At 33.8% G+C, this 17,811-nt stretch overlaps 1 protein-coding gene and 2 long non-coding RNA genes across 4 annotated transcripts; all 3 read right to left on the reverse strand.

Annotated features, from left to right (window-relative positions):
• Positions 1-829: 829 nt before the first annotated feature.
• On the reverse strand, positions 830-1,564 carry LOC136063999 (uncharacterized). Its single transcript, XM_065765093.1, has one exon. The coding sequence runs from the start codon at positions 1,562-1,564 to the stop codon at positions 830-832; it is 735 nt and encodes a 244-aa protein (XP_065621165.1).
• An 11,460-nt stretch (positions 1,565-13,024) lies between these two features.
• LOC136064002 (uncharacterized) lies at positions 13,025-16,116 on the reverse strand. Of its 2 annotated transcripts, none has more exons than XR_010625641.1 (2): positions 15,171-16,116; positions 13,025-13,203 (listed from the first exon to the last, which is right to left on the reverse strand). It is a non-coding gene; the product is annotated as an uncharacterized LOC136064002 (long non-coding RNA). The 2 variants fall into 2 exon arrangements; XR_010625642.1 differs by having other exon boundaries at positions 15,166-16,116.
• A 774-nt stretch (positions 16,117-16,890) lies between these two features.
• On the reverse strand, positions 16,891-17,811 carry LOC111987669 (uncharacterized). The gene is made up of 2 exons (XR_002880324.2): positions 17,427-17,811; positions 16,891-17,196 (listed from the first exon to the last, which is right to left on the reverse strand). It is a non-coding gene; the product is annotated as an uncharacterized LOC111987669 (long non-coding RNA).

Consider the following 17,811-nt stretch of genomic DNA (forward strand, 5'->3'; position numbering starts at 1 on the left):
TTTGGCATGACAATCTTCCCATCAAAACTCATCAAGGGAGAGCTGTAGGGTGTCAAATCTTCTGGTCTCAACTTCAACCCCTTATAGAGATCAGGGTACATGATCTCGGCTCTACTACCATCATCTACCATTACCATTTTCACGTTGTAGCCCTTAATCCGAAGAGTGATTATCAACGCATCGTCGTGGGATTGGATGGTTCCAATTTTGTCTCCTTCGAAGAAACTCAAGACTAGATGAGGATACACTTTGGGTCTTTTCGGCTTTGGGCCAGAGTCATCGGAGAGTAGCCGAGCTACAGACATCATCCTAGAAGGGCATAAGCCCGTCCTTCCCAGAGCAGCAAAGATTTTGTTTATCGTTCTTATGGGTGGTCTTAAGGAAGTGTCTCTCCGAGACTTCTAGTTTACCTAGCCTTGATGATCACTGGAAGGATTCAAGAGGTGCCTCAGTTTCCCTTCTTGGACTAGCTAATCCAAGTGGCTCCAAAGGTTCCTGTAGTCTTCTGTAGTATGTCCGTGGTCCTGGTGGCACCGATAATACAAACTCTGATTACGCTTCATGGAGTCTCCAGCCATCTTATTCGGCCACTCGAAGAATGGCTCATTCTTGATTTTCTCCAAAACCTGATGTACCGGTTCTCTAAATACGGTGTTAATCATCTGCATGTTGGTTGATCCGGATTGCCCTACGAAATCTCTTCTCGGACGATCATTGTTGTATCGGTCCGACTTGAAATCCCTGCTCTTTTGAGGGATAACCTTCTCCGTCCTTTCCTTTGCAGCTAGTCCTCTTCCACTCTTTTGTGTTTGTCAATCCGGTCCATAAGCTAACGTACACTAGTGACAGGCTTGTTAGTCAAGGATTTCCTCAAGCCATGCTCGGTTGGGAGACCGCTTTTAAAAGTGCTGATGGCGACATCATCATAGTTGCCGTTCATCTCATTATACATTTCCCAATATTTATCCGAGTATGCTTTTAAAGTTACTCCCTCATGCATGGATAATGACAACAATGAACTCAGAGGTAGAGGAACCCTGCTATTCGTAATGAAGCAAGAGCCAAAGGCTTGGGTGAACTGCTTATAGGAGTCTATGGAGTTTGTTTTCAAGCTGTTGAACCACCTCATCGCTACAGGTCCAAGGCTAGACGGGAAAACCTTGCACATTAAAGCTTCGTTCTTGGAGTGGACGGCCATTCTTTGATTAAACTGGCTCACATGCTCTACAGGGTCTGTTCGACCATTATAAACAGTGAACATAGGCTGATGGAACCGCTGAGGTAGCCTAGCCCCTTCTATTTTATGCATGAAGGGTGACTTAGAGATTTGATCCAGAGCCTTGCTCATCGCATCATTACCCAAGTCCCTACTAGATGGGCCCTTGTATTTTCGTCTATGATGGTGCTCGTCTTCATAAGAGAAGGTCTCGCTTAGGGGAGTTCTTGATATCTGCCTGTAACTGCCGTCCTCTTCATCATTAGAAGATATGTCAGAACTGGAAGGAGACCGCCTCCACTGTGCATGGCACAGTTTCTTTTTCAAGTCATCTATCTCCTGCTGCATGGCTTGGTTATTGTTTTGTCTCTGGGATACGCGACTGCCCACTTGGGAGTGGCTTCTGCTCGTCTGGGTGGTATGCACACTCCCCTCTCGATTCCTTTCATTTTCCTGATTTTGTTCATATTCAGAGTCAGGAAAATTACCCTGTCACTAGGATCCTATGGGTTCTATCCGTTGGGGACCTGCTTGGCATGGGTTTTCTTGGTGTGGACCTGATCCTACCATGTCTAACTATTGCACTCACGAACACACAAATTCTTTCCCACAGACGGCGCCAATTGTAGGGACTGGGTTTGAGCACTATTCCTAAGGGATAAGTGAATTATAGCCCAGCAAGTCCAATAAAATAAATTTGTAGAAAGTGGATAGAAGAATTGGGCTTTGATGAGTGTAACAACAGTTGGAAATGATTTAAAGAATGAATAGGTGAAACAAATATGGACTTGGGCAAGCAATTCAATCCTCGGCACTAGTCCGAGGAGCTTTAACTTATTATTTCTTGAGTGACAGTGACAATAGTTACAAAGTTAGTTCAGATTGCTACAATGCTTTCTCTGGTAAAATTTTCGATTCCTTTTCTCAGAGCTCCTTCTTCCTTATATACTACTTTCTTCCTTCATCTCCACCATACATGTGCAGGTCAAATTTGCTATTGCTGGTCTTTGTCACATCAACCTCCTCCCAAAGCTCTTAAGTAATAGCTGTGAATTTGAAAAGTCATTCCTCAGGTATCATTTCCACATTAATGAGGCCAGAGTGTCAGTTGGGGAGCATTTAATGTGGAGGCAGCAGCTTTTCCTGGAATTGCTCTACCACTATGCTCCAGTGTGCTTACTTGCAGTACTTATCTTTTTCCTAGGAGTGCTTTGGAGGATTGTCTTTGTCGGTAAATCACTTTTCTTCTACCTCGGCTTTGGCTAGCCAAGGACAAAGTTGTCCTCGGCACGGTTTCGTGGGTTGCCATGATCACCATTGTCTTTTTCATATGCGTTTATGGGTCTCGGCATGGGCCTTAGGCCCAGTACAAAAGGTGGATGTATATCACTGGGCTCTATGACCCCACAATACCAATGGCTTCTTCTTTTTATTGTTTGGTTGATGTTCTTTAAATATAATTTTCAGAAAAATCGTATCCTATTTTTCTTGTTTATAACAAGATTTTGAAAATGGCTAAGAAGATGTTTTCAAAATAAAAATGTTTTTAATGATATAGTTGTAAATAAATTGAAAATAGTTGACCCCACAAGTTTGTCCAAACTCTTCCATCTCTTTAATAAAGGAGGTTATCTTTATTACAAAAAAATTCTCACACTTCAAGTTTGAAACTTATCATTATAAAAAATAAATAAATAAATAAAAAAAGGTACATGAGCTCTATTCCCTTATCATTATTAAAAAAATAAAAAAGTAATCTATAGATTATATACGTTTATTTTTTGTAAATTTTTTTTTTTAAATCTCAAAAATAAAAATGGTCACCCAAACAAATTTTTTTTTTCAATATTTTTAAAATTATTCTTAAAAGTGGGAGCTAAACATTTATGATGTAAAAATTATTATCTAAAAACTAGTTTCAATTTAAAAAATAATTATCTCCCAAACTAGTTTCAAAATAAATTTTTTGAAAAATGTTTTCAAAAAAAAAAAAATCACCTACCAAATAGGTCCTTAATGTTCTTGTCAAAATATTTTAAGAATGATAAAGTTAGAAGTTTTTTTACTTACATATGAACATGATAGTTAATTTTTTTTCTTTTTGAGAAGGTCATTTGAAGCGTGTGCATCATAAGGATGACCATCTGCGATATTCCAAGCTTCGGGTTTTTATTTGTAATTTTTGAGTAGTTCCAAGCTTCAGTTATCTCATTTGTGCGTCGCAGACAATATAATGTTTTCTACAGGCAATACGGTGTGCATTTTATAAGTACTTATACAATATGTATTTATGTATTTATTCACTTATTTGAATATGTGGGCTAACAATATTTGAACAAATATTCATTGGGTTATTTTACTTATTTATATACTGTTCTTTAGGATCTTGAATCTTGTTGTTTTGTGCACAGACTGGGTCGTAAGGCCCATCCTCTGAAGAGAACCAGACCCAACTCTCTTAAACTTGAAAAGTCTTAGACCAGTCCGCAAATAGCACAAAAAAGCCAACTATAGTTATCAAGAAATTTTTAGGCAAAAATGTAAAACTAACCTTCTAACTTTTAGTTTTTTTTATTTTATTTTAGCTCTCTAACTTTTAGTTTTGTCATTTCAGTCTTATAACTTTCGATTGTTATTAATTTGATACTCCGCTAAACTCTAATTATGTCCTGCCGTTTTTAAATAAATTTCGGAATTTAAAGAAAATTATAAAAAAAAAAAAAAAAAAAAAAGGGTAAGGGAACGACGACGTCGTTGTTCCCCTTGCCTGAAATCAAAACCCACGCACGCGGCTACCTTAAATCAAATCAATCAATGAAAACCGATGCCGACCGAATCATGTTCCTTTTGTAACTTTTAATAATTACCTCTCCCACCAAAATGCCGTCGACGACGACTCTCAATTCTGACAGTATAATAAATCCTTAAAACCAAATCTCAACTCTCGTATCTCTCATAAGTACAACAACAAACACAAAACACTACTTATTGGTGCCTTTTTCTCTGTGCCTTGCTTTTCTTACTCAGATTGTTCTTTTGGTGGGTTTTGATTTCAGTCCCCTAAATGTTTTCTTTATTTTTAATATCAGTTTTTTTTTTTTAATTTTCTTTAAATTCCGAAATTTATTTAAAAAAAAAAAAACCAAAACAACGTCATTTTGACTTAATTAATGGCAGAACATAACTAGAGTTTAACAGAGTACCAAATTGACAACAATTGAAAGTTAAAGGATTAAAATGATAAAACTGAAAATTAGAGGACTGAAATAAAAAAAACTAAAAATTAAAAGATCAGTTTTGTATTTTTGCCAATTTTTTAAATCTCATCCTAAAAAATTTTGTCCCATTTAACGGACGACATATGACCTGCCACTAGAGAGCCCCTACGATAGTTTGTTCTATAATATTTTAATTTGATAGCATTTTTAGTCACAACTGTGCTGTTTAGCATGGTCATGTTTACAGTTTTATATGTCGATTGTGCTTATGGCCGGAGTGACTTCTTCGTGTCATTAGCTGTTTCAAGCAATATTTTCTGTTTTGTTTTGTTTTTTGTTTTTTTTAATTATTTGTTCTTGAAAAGACTTTTATTATTAGGATTTGTTTATATTATTATAGATTTGAATTTTAATATTTTAATCCGACTATGCCTATGCCTTTTGAACTTTATAGTTTATACCGATTGATGCTAGACCCACAAAACCAAACAATATCTTGGATTCATGTATTGTTCAGCTGGTTGAAGTTGCTCGTTTGGTAACGCGGTTTCAGGCCGCACCTTTTTACAGTATAACTTTTTTCTAGGCATGGTTGCCTTCCAAACCTCCAAGCATTTTGCTCAATGGATTTTATTAATTGAAGTTGAAGATACATTAATAGTCAACAAGAATGCAGAAACACAACAATTGTGTATTAGTATTTATTTGAGAAATGATATGTCTACAACGTTTTTACAATAAATTCTAAGTGGTAAATTATTACTGGTTGTTATTATTGGGGCAAAAAAGTAATCTTAGTGTTAGTTTCAAATTTGAACCAATAACAACTAACTACCTATGATTTGTTATAAAATTGTTGTAGACGTAACATCTCTCTATTTATTTTACACAAGAATGCGGAAACACAGAAATTTATCACTGAGCAATCAAACAAACACACAAATTACATACGCTTTGGACCTATACTACTTTTGATAGTAAATATTGTTTGTAATAGAGTGAGTGCTAGAATAATAAAAGCCGTGATGGTAGCAGTTCCTTTCCAAGGAGAGTTAAAATATTGATGTATTAATTTCGCCTTATTTCTGTTCCAAAATCCCTCAGCGAATGCATTTAATTTTTCACAGAGATTGAAGTAATTAGCGTTCGTACCTCTCCTTATGATTCCTCTGTTAAGCTTGTTGATCATAGATGTCACTACTTCGCTGTCTCCTAAGCAATTAACAATGATTTCCTTCTTACTAAGCGAATCCACGTCTTTGGTAGTATTGATAAGATGATCCAAAATTATATAGAAATCAGTGAAGTATGTGTTTAATCTAATATTACATTGCTCTAATGCCATAACGTTTCTCACAAGAACTTCCATATCATCCTCGAAAGTTAAGGTTGGGATTTTCAATTCTCCATTTTTGAAATCCAAGTCCAGTACGCGTGTTGTTGGAGCCTTCGTAAACTTTACTCCTGCCTTATGCAGCTGGCTTTCTGTTTGAACCTTCGTAAACTTTACTCCTGCCTCATGCAGCTGTGTTGCAGAGTACTTAGGAAAAATTTTGTCTCCGTCTGTGTCTAATATCTTAGAGGATTCAGGTAGTTGAAAAGTTCTAAGCAGATAGGTGAAGTGATTTATTCCCTCATTAGAAACAGAAATGGGGGTTCTCTTATAAATGTTCAAGGTCTTAAAGAAGTCAAAAGTAAGATGAATCAAAGAACTGTCGTTTAAGCCACTGGGGAATGCAAGGTTGAATAGCATCTGAATAATAACAAAGAACGGAAGCTGATTTTCAAGTAATAACAAGTCGCGGAACACCGTATCAAGTAGCCATGCTTCCACTAATAAAGGATCTTCTCTTGGCCAACTTTCCGAATTAAATTTCAAGAAAAGCTCCAAAATGAAGCTCGCATCCACAGTGGCGACTCCAGAAAATTTTTTCAGGGTGTTCCTCAACAAGCATAAATTACACAATCTAATAAAATATATATATATATATATATATTGACAACAACAACAATAAAAAAAATACGCAAATACATAAAATTTACAATTGCCTTCTACAAGTTTTCATATTTTGAAATTATTGCATGATAGTCTCATTATCAATGCTACAAACTACATCTTTTTCAATATACACAACCAAGCAATCATTCTTCCACTGATCTTCCATTCGATTGCACAATTCATTCTTTATATATTTCATTACTGAAAAACTTCTTTCTACTAAAGGGTCAAATCTAACTTCACAAGCAAATAGACTAATGGATAAGTCTCATGCTTCCCTGTGCTTACTAACTTTTCAGTATGTTCACTAACTCCTTGAAGCTCTAAAAAGAAGTCATTGTTGCGCATATCAAAAATGTAATTCTGAAGTTGAGAGTCAAGTGCTAAAATATCTGGGATTTGTTTACAATTATAGCACACACTGTGTATTTTTTTTTTTTAAATTTTTTTTGCGAAGGACATGTTTTTTTTTTTGATAATCTTGCAAAGGATATGTTAAGATACCAACACACGTATTTAAAATTGGACATGTGCTATAAAAGGCACTTAACACCAACTTCACCCGCTGTTTTTTTTTTTTTTTTTTGAGAAACAAACACATATGAAGGAGAGAGAAATGAATTCTACCACAAAGTCGAAGCACAACTTCACCCGCTGTTGAAAATACAAATTAAACAGTGAAATCTCTTATAGTATTAGAATTTATTGACACCATTCTCTTTCTTCTACCTTGGTGTTAGAAATCTCTTAACTGACAAGGTGGAATCATGAATGTTATACACCTTCCCCAAACTACCCTTGACCAAAGAGTAAAAACTCAAGTCTTTTAGACTTAAAAAGAAAGCCCACAAATGTAAATATTTACTCTGAAACCCAACAACATCACACAACCAGAACTCTCAACATCTCAATTTATTATCCTACGGAAAAAAAACCACTCAATTTATTACAGATACCACCATTAAGACAAAACTAAACCCAAACAGACGTACACACATTTTCTGTTTGAAACTTACAATTGACTATACTCTGAATACAAACAGACATTGCAGATCACATCTGTTGGGTTTGGAAATCAATTCATCAAACAATAGACAGTCACTCTCTCTTCCTTACAAAAAGTCCTATCCGTAGGGGCGTTGACGACGACGATGCGGAGGGGCGAGCGAGCGATCTGATGATTCCGATCCCCGTCTGTTGCTCGGAGCGAGCAATCCGATCTGGCGATCTCAAGCGGCGTTGCAGCAAGCGAGCGAGCGAGCAAGCGATCAGCGATCCGATCTCAAGCGGCGTTGCAGCAAGCGAGCGATCCGATCTCAAGCGGCAACGGCATTGAAAAAAACCCGTTGCTCTGTCTTTAGGTTTGGACTGGATTTTAGTGATTTCTTTTCTTTTTGATAAAGCCTTTAGTGATTTCAGATTTAGACTTTAGGGATTGAGGTGTTGCTCTGGTTTTTTTTTTTTTTTTTGGAGAATCCGTGGGTTTGATACGTTGGGCTTGCCGTGGGCTCTGTTACAATTTTTTTTTTTTTTTTTTTTTTTAATTTGAGGATGTTCCTCATTCTGTGATTGAGGGTGTTCCTAATACAGAGGAAATATAAAAATTAAAAAAATAAAAAAAATTTTCAGGATTTTTTTCAAGTCAGGGTGTTCCTAGGAACACCCTAAGTTGTAAGTGGCGTCGCCACTGACTCCAATACCAAAAAGATCAGGTAACCTCGTCTCCCAGTTCATGCAAACCCTTAGACTACGCACTCTTATTGTATATGATCATTCTGCGTAACTAGGGGTATTCATGAACTAGCAGCCGTGGCCTACCATCACCACCTTTCAGAGTTGGAGTGCAGAGAGCTCCAATGGATCCACTTCAAAAACTCTAGAACAAATACATATACACCACTAACAAGTAGATATACACAACTAGATATGTAGAAGCACGACTAAATATGTAGAGGCAGATTGTGTAATATGTATATATACAGAGAAAGTCACAGATAGACAGGACTAAAAATTTAGAGGCAGATTGTCTAATACACATAGAGTCATAGATAAACACGACTAAATATGTAGAGGCAACTTGTGTAATATATATAGAGTCAAATTTGATTGCACGTGACCAAAACCTAAAAATAAGAAACTACTTTCCAATTTGAAATTGTGAAATGGACTAGTATATAGTCCTCATACCAATATTTAAGAGAACCTTTTCATACAAAACAAAATTGACAGATTACCCTAGATAAATCCAATTGATACAGGTGAATGTGAAGTAGAACTCATTGACCAATTGAAAATAATTTTTGGACCAAAATTCAATGAAGACATAATTAGATCATTTATGTATGTTTTTAGACCCCTTAAAATACAAGTTGTTTAACCTAGTTATTTAACCAAGTGATTACTTAGACAAATTATTCATTTCTAGGTTAACACATTCAAATCATATTATGTAAATAATGCGAAAATATAAAGAACACACGATATAATAATCTAGGAAAACCAAATCAGTAAAAAACCTAGGTAGGATTTAACCTAGTTATCTTCAAGGTAAAACAGATCCACTATGAAAGTATTGAACTTTTTACAATAGAATTTAGACCACTAATATTCTATTGCTACCTCGAGTAGAAAATTTACTACTATGACCACGTGATAGCTCCAAGTCCATAGACTACCTCTTTCTTTGATCCACTGCAACCACAAGTTCTCTTACTTGTAACTTTGAAACTCCACTCAAAGGTTTTAGATCTTCTTTAATTTCTTTATGCAGCAACTAAAGCGGTCACCAAGTTCTTGACATGAATCCTGATCTTGATAACTCTAAGTGTGTATTAAAGTAAACATCTCTAGATCTCACAAAAGATTCAACACATAGCACATCAAAGACCTCTAAAAAGTAGTTAGGGTTTTTCCTTTTATACTTGGAATAAAATATAAAAATCTACACATCAAACCGGGCTTGGGCTGAATTGGAAATTTTGCAGAAAAATTAATCTGCATGTGGTTTCATTGATCGAGTTTAATTTTCAATCGATCGAGCCTTGCAGATTTAGTCCAATAAATTCTGCAATCACTCGATTCCAATTTTACAAATAAAAATACTTTGAGCAAGCCTAAACCTTGACTCTATGTTTTGATCATAGTTTGCCAACATAATACAAAATGAAGTTCTAATACATTAGTTCCTAAAGTCTTAGAACCTAACAATCTACTTCAACCTCATACACCCTAAACAATATAAGTTTCACATTTGATTCTCAAAAAAAAAAAAAAAAAAAATCATACATTTTAGTACTACCAATATAAACTTAAAAATTAATTTTTTTATTAAGGAAAAAAAAGGTTACATTTCCTAATTTCCTTTTCATTTATAGTATGATCTATATTTGCTCCCAAGGAAATGAAAGCAAACATTGAATATTCCCACCTTACCTTTTCTTCTTGTCATTATGGTTGCGTGCAATTTCTGCTACTATTTTTTTTTTTTTTGGCAAAGCTAGCTCCCACCACTCCAATTTCTTCATCTCCCCTGTTTCTTATGCTCCCCTTCAATTCTTTTTGCCTTCCTCCTTACCCTCTCAACATTTGTCTCCACAACAACCTCTCTGATCATCTTTGCCACCTCTTCTCTTTCAAGCGTCCCATTCAAGTATCTCTTCACTTCTATAGACGTGGGGAAAAACGCGGCTATAGGACCAGTTTTTTGTAGTGTTGGTAGGTTATCTTTGGTCTCCCGAGAAATATCTACTTCTTGAGCTCCTCAGGCGGACTCATCCTAACTGGACTGGCCTAATCTAAGGAGTAGTTGGGTCCAGTTGTCCCTCAGGAGGATTTTTACTTCATGATTCCTTTTCTTTGGACTTCCCTCAGTATTAATTTATATATTCTCATTTCCAACCATCCAACTTTCATACCAAATACACAACGAGAAATAATATGGATCCCAATATGATGCTGGACCCAACAATGCTTAATTCTTAGAAAAATAGGACATGATAAAATGGAAACAGAATAATTAAAATATATTCTTTGATTTATTTTATATAAGTTTAGAGACATATATTATGGGATCTTTAAATGTTTACATTGTACTTATAATATAAAATTACGTTGTAGAAACGCAAATTTAGGACGTTGGTCATGTAGAACCATTTGTATCGGGGCCATGGTCCCAAAAAAAAAGAAAAGAAAAGAAAAGAAAAAAAATATATATATATATATATAATTTGGAAGAATTGGCTTACAAAATAGGGCCTGACTTCCTAAAAAAAATCCTTTGATCTTATATAAAAAAAAAAGTAATAAATTTGGGAGTATAATTTAGTGTTCGTTGAATGCGTAAATTTTTTCAAAAATTTGTGTTCGTAAGATGTGCAATATTTTCAGCCTTCCTTGATAAATGGTGTACTTTGAACGTATAAAATTATGTATACTCTTTGAGTAACATTGTATGTTGAATGTGCAACCTTTTTTTTTTTTTTATAAAGTGTGTACATTGAACGTGCATAATTTTGAGCGTTCTTCAAAACATTGCGTACTTCAAAAGTACAAAATTATGTAAATTCTTTGAATAATAGTGTTTGATGAATGCGAATTTTTTTTTTTCAATTGTGTGTGTTGAACATGTGGAATTTTGAGCGTTCTTTGAAAAATTGCGTAATTCGCATTTACAAAATTATGTAAATTGTTTGAGTCATAGTGTTTGTTGAATGTGCAATTTTTTTAGAAAAACTGTGTAAGTTGAACATGCAAAAGACTGAGAGCTTTTCGAAAAATTGCTTACTTCAAATGTACGTTATTATGTAAATTTTTTTACAAGAGTGTACATTGAATGTACAAATTTTTTCGAAAAATTGTATGTGTTCATTGAACGTGCAAAATTTTTAGCATTCGTCGATAATTACGTGCTTTGAACATACAAAATTATGTAAATTCTTTGAGTAACAGTGTACGATAAGTGCGCAACTTTTTTTAAAAAATGTGTGTACGTTGAATGTGTGCAATTTTGAGTGTTCTTTGAAACATTGAGTATTTTAAACGTACAAAATTATGTAGATTCTTTAAGTAATTGTGTGTATGTTGAAAGTAGAAATTTGAGTGTTATTCGAAAAATTGTATAATTTCTAATTAGAAAATTATGTAAATTGTTTGAACCATAGTGTTCTTTGAATGTGCAATTTCTTTTTGAAAAGTTGAGTACATTGAATGTGCGAAAGATTGATTGTTATTCAAAAAATTGCGTACTTCGAACGTACATTATTATGTAATTTCTTTGAGTAATAGTGTTCATTGAATGTGTAAAATTTTTTGAAAAATTGTGTTCGTAGGACATGCAAAATTTTTAGCATTCCTTGATAAATTGCATACTTTGAACGTAAAAAATTATGTAATTTCTTTGAGTAACAAACAATGTATGCTTAATGCACAATTTTTTTTTTTTTTTTAAAAAGTGTGTACTTTGAACATGCGTAATTTTGAGCATTTTTTGAAACATTGCGTACTTTAAACGTACAAAATTATGTAAATTCTTAGAGTATGTTTGGTGAATGCGCAATTCTTTTTTTTTTTTGGAAAAACTATGCGTATGTAGAAAGTATGAAATTTTAAGATTATTCGAAAAATTGTGTAATTCGCACTAACAAAATTATATAAATTGTTTGAGTCATAGTGTTTGTTCAATGTGCAATTTTATTTTTGAAATATTGTGTATGTTGAACGTACAAAAGATTGAGCATTCTTCGAAAAATTGCGTACTTCAAACACGCATTATTATGTAATTTCTTTGAGTAATAGTCTTCGTTGGTTGCGCAAAATTTTTCGAAAAATTTTGTTTGTAGGACGTGCAAAATTTTCAACATTCCTCGATAAATGGCATACTTTGAACATACAAAATTATGTAAATTCTTTGAGTAACAGTATACGTTGAATGTGCAACTTTTTTTTAATTATAAAAAAAGTTTCATTTTATTAATTAATTAATAAGTGTAAATAAATTATTTTATATATATTTTGTTTTAAGGGCATAAAAGTAAATTTATATAGACTATACTTTCTATCCTCTCACTTTTCTCTCAACCAAACAAGCTAGTTTTCCACCCACCCACTCAACCAAACATAAATGAGAGAACTTAAAGTCTCATTCTCTTTTTCCACTTTTTTGTCATCTTTTCATTTTTTATTCTACCACTTTTTCAACTTCCAACCAAACGGTCCTAAATGGCTGAACTCTCAATAGACTGCTTGTTATTCGGCTTTGAACAGTGAAAGCAACGGGTTTGCACATGTCATGGACAATAGGATATGAAGAGGGAATTCTCCGGTTGCATTTTACATAGAGTTGTTCAGGATGTACCTTTTTCGTTTCTGTTTTTGTGTATGACAATATGATATAAAAAAATCAAATTTTTGGGAGGGGGATTTAAACAAGTAACGCCTCAGTTAAAAATAACAAGACGTGCCAGAATACTATTATATCGTAATACAATATAAAGAAATTAAATTTTAAAAAAAAAACATTGGTTCTCTCAGGCCTCGAATATTAATAAAAATTTATATGATTCCTGTGTATTCTTCTGAATTTCTTTAGAGATATACAGTACAAAATACTTTCATTAAAAAGAACTAGCTGATACATTGCCAGCTCCTCCGAAAACACTGTTTACCATGAAAATCTATAATATGGCTTCTCCAAAGATGGCTGGCTTTTGAGTCACAATCAACTTGAAGAAGTTTTCATATGCAGAGCGAACCCAAACCTGCTGATCAGTGCGCTGCAACAATAAAAGAATTCCATCAATGAAAACAGATTTGGTTATAAATTAACTAATATTCTGAGTTAACTTTTTTTTCCCTGGCTAGGCCATGAAGATGCTTGGATTGAACCAGGAAATACAAACCAAACAAAAAAAAAAAAAAGCCAAAATAAATAAATAAATAAATCTATATAGTAACAAGAAAGAAAGGCAATCATAGAGAGATTTATATCTATCGCATCACACAAGTAGAGACCATGGGAGCTCCCTTCACTCCAATACCAAAAAGATCAGGTAACCTCGTCTCCCAGTACATGCAAACCCTTAGACTACGCACTCTTATTGTATATGATCATTCTGCGTAACTAGGGGTATTCATGAACTAGCAGCCGTGGCCTACCATCACCACCTTTCAGAGTTGGAGTGCAGAGAGCTCCAATGGACCCACTTCAAAAACTCTAGAACAAATACATATACACCACTAACAAATAGATATACACAACTAGATATGTAGAGGCACGACTAAATATGTAGGGGCAGATTGTGTAATATGTATATATATAGGGAGAGTCACAGATAGACAGGACTAAAAATTTAGAGGCAGATTGTCTAATACACATAGAGTCATAGATAGACACGACTAAATATGTAGAGGCAAATTGTGTAACATATGTAGTGTCAAATTTGATTGCATGAGACTAAAACCTAAAAATAAGAAACTACTTTCCAATTTGAAATTGTGAAATGGACTATTATATAGTCCTCATACCAATATTTAAGAGAACCTATTTATACAAAAGAAAATTGATAGATTACCCTAGATAAATCCAATTGATACTGGTGCATGTGAAATAGAACTCATTGACCAATTGAAAATAATTTTTAGGACCAAAATTCAATGAAAACATAATTAGATTATTTATGTACGTTTTTAGGCCCTTTAAAACACAAGTTGTTTAACCTAGTTATTTAACCAAGTGATTACTTAGATAAATTATTCAGTTATAGGTTAACACATTCAAATCATATCATGTAAATAATACGGAAATATAAAGAACAGACGATATGATAATCCAGGAAAACCAAATTGGTAAAAAACATGAGAGGATTTAACTTAGCTATCATCAAAGTAATACAGATCCACTATGAAAGAATTAAACTTTTTACAATAGAATTTAGACCACTAACATCCTATTGCTACCTTGAGTAGAAAAGTTACTACCATGACCACGTGATAGCTCCGAGTCCACGAGCTACTTCTTTCTTTGATTCTTTGAGATTCTACTCAAAGGTTTCAGATCTTCTTTAGCTTTTTATGCAGTAAAGGAAGCGATCACCAAGTTCTTGACATGAATCTTGATCTTGATAACCCTAAGTGTGTATGAAGGTAAATACTTCTAAATCTCACAAAAGGTTCAACACACAACACATCAAAGACCTCTAAAATGTAGTTAAAGTTTTTCCTTTTATACTTGGAGTAAAACATAAAATCTTACACGTCAAACTGGGTTTGGGCTTAATTGAAAATTCTGCAGAAAAATTAATCTACACGTGGTTCGATCAATTGAGTCTAATTTTCAATTGATCAAGTCTTGCAGATTTAATACAATAAATGCTGGAATCACTTGATTCCAATTTTACAAATAAACATACTTTAAGCAAACCTAAATCTAGACTCTATGTTTTGATCATGATTTGCCAACATAATGCAAAATGAAGTACTAATACATTAGTTCCTAAAGTCTTAGAACCTAACAATCTACTTCAACCTCATTCACCCTAAACCATATAAGTTTCACAATTGATTCTCAAAAAAAAAAAAAAAAAAAATCATACATTTTAGTACTACCAATATAAACTTAAAAATTAATTTTTTTTTATTACGGAAAAAAAAGGTTACATTTCCTAATTTCCTTTTCATTTATAGTATGATCTATATTTGCTCCCATGGAAATGAAAGAAAATATTGAATATGCCCACCTTACCTTTTCTTCTTGTCATTATGGTTGTGTGCAGTTTCTTGCTACTACTTAATATTTTTATTTTTCTGCAAAGCTGTACTTGCTCTTGCACCACTCCAATTTCTTCATCTTTCTTGTTTCTTATGTTCTCCTTCAAATCTTTTTGCCTTCCTCCTTACCCTCTCAACATTTGTCTCCACAACAACCTCTCTGATCATCTTTGCCACCTCTTCTCTTTCAAGCCTCCCATTCAAGTCTCTCTTCACTTCTACTGATGCGGGGAAAAACGCAGCTATAGAACCAGTTTTTTGTAGTGTTGGTAGGTTATCTCTGGTCTCCTAAGAAATATCTACTTCTTGGGCTCCTCAGGCGGATTGACCTCCTTGGTTTCCTTGACTATGTTATCCTAACTAGACTGGGCTTGATCTGAGGAGTAGTTGGGTCCAGTTGTCCCTCAGGAGGATTCTTACTTCATGATTCCTTTTCTATGGACTTCCCCCTCCCACAATATATATATATATATATATGTATGTATGTATTCTTTTTTTCAATTTTTTTTTTCTTCAGAAAGAACCATTCCAACTGTTCATACCCAATACACAACAAGAAAATACTATGGATTCCAATATGATGCAGGACCCAACAATGCATAATTCTTAGAAAAATAGGACATGATAAAATGGAAACACAATAATTAAAATATATTCTTTGATTTATTTTATATAAGTTTAAAGAAATATATTATGGGATTTTTAAATGTTTACATTGTACTTATAATATAAACTTACGTTGTAGAAACGCAAATTCAGGACGATGGTCATGTAGAATCATTTGTACCTTACGCAAAAATTGTTTGTAGGACATTCAAAATTTTAAGCGTTCCTTGATTGATGGCATACTTTGAATATACAAAATTATGTAAATTTTTTGAGTAACAGTATATGTTGAATGTGCAACTTTTTTTTTTTTAATAAAAAAAGTGTCATTTTATTAATTTTAAATAATAAATAATATTTTTAATTAATAAGTAATAAATTATTTTTTATATATTTTATTGTAAGGGCATAAAAGTAAATTTATACAGACTATACTTTATCCTCTCACTTTTCTCTCATTCAAACAAACAAGTTTTCCACCCATTCAACCATAAATGAGAGAAATTAAAATCTCTTTTATTTTTCCACTTTTCTATCATCTTTTCATTTTTTTTTTCCTACCACTTTTCCATCTTCTAACCAAACGGTCCTAAATGGCTGAAATCTCAAGAGAATGCTTGTTATTTGGCTTTGAATAGTGAAAGCTGCGGGTTTGCTCATGTCATGGACAATAGGATATGAAGAGGGAATTCTCTGGTTGCATTTTACCAAGAGTTGTTCTGATGTACCTTTTTTTGTTTCTGCTTTTGTGTATGACAATATCTATTTTATTTTCCCACTTTTCTATCATCTCTCATTTTCTATCTTACTACTTTTGCACTCTCCAACCAAACCGACCTAAATGGCTGAACTCTCAAGAGAATGCTTGTTATTTGGTTTTGAACAGTGAAAGCAACGGGTTTGCTCATGTCATGGACAATAGGATATGAAGAGGGAATTCTCCGGTTGCATTTTACATAGAGTTGTTCAGGATGTACCTTTTTCGTTTCTGTTTTTGTGTATGACAATATGATATAAAAAAATCAATTTTTTGGGAGGGGGGTTTAAACAAGTAACGCCTCAGTTGAAAATAACAAGATGTGCCATAATACTATTATGTCATAATACAATATAAAGAAATTAAATTTAAAAAAAAAAACATTGGTTCTCTCAGGCCTCGAATATTAATAAAAATTTATATGATTCTTGCGTATTCTTCTGAATTTCTCAGAGATACACAGTACAAAATACTTTCATTAGAAAGAACTAGCTGATACATTGCCAGCTCCTCCGAAGACACTGTTTACCATGAGAATCTATAATATGGCTTCTCCAAAGATGGCTGGCTTTTGAGTCACAATCAACTTGAAGAAGATTTCATATGCAGAGCGAATCCAAACCTGCTGATCAATGCACTGCAACAATAAAAGAATTCCATCAATGAAAACAGAATTGGTTATAAATTAACTAATATTCTGAGTTACTTTTTTTTCCCTGGCTAGGCCATGAAGATGCTTGGATTGAACCAGGAAATACACACCAAAAATTAAAAAAAGCCAAAATAAATAAAAAAAATCTATATAGCAACAAGAAAGAAAGACAATCATAGAGAATTGGTTATAAATTAACTAATATTCTGAGTTACTTTTTTTTTTCCCTGGCTAGGCCATGAAGATGCTTGGATTGAACCAGGAAATACACACCAAAAAAAAAAAAAAATCTATATAGCAACAAGAAAGAAAGACAATCATAGAGAGATTTATATCTATCGCATCACACACGTAGAGACCATGGGAGCTCCCTTCACTCCAATACCAAAAAGATCAGGTAACCTCGTCTCCCAGTTCATGCAAACCCTTAGACCACGCACTCTTATTATATATGATCATTCTGCGTGACTAGGGGTATTCATGAACTAGCAGCTGTGGCCTACCATCACCACCTTTCAGAGTTGGAGTGCAGAGAGCTCCAATGGGTCCACTTCAAAAACCCTAAAACAAATGCAAATACACCACTATCAAATAGATATA

The sequence above is a fragment of the Quercus suber genome, unplaced genomic scaffold (genome assembly GCF_002906115.3).
Source record: "Quercus suber isolate HL8 unplaced genomic scaffold, Cork oak 2.0 scaffold_607, whole genome shotgun sequence".
NCBI classification, from domain to species: domain Eukaryota; kingdom Viridiplantae; phylum Streptophyta; class Magnoliopsida; order Fagales; family Fagaceae; genus Quercus; species Quercus suber.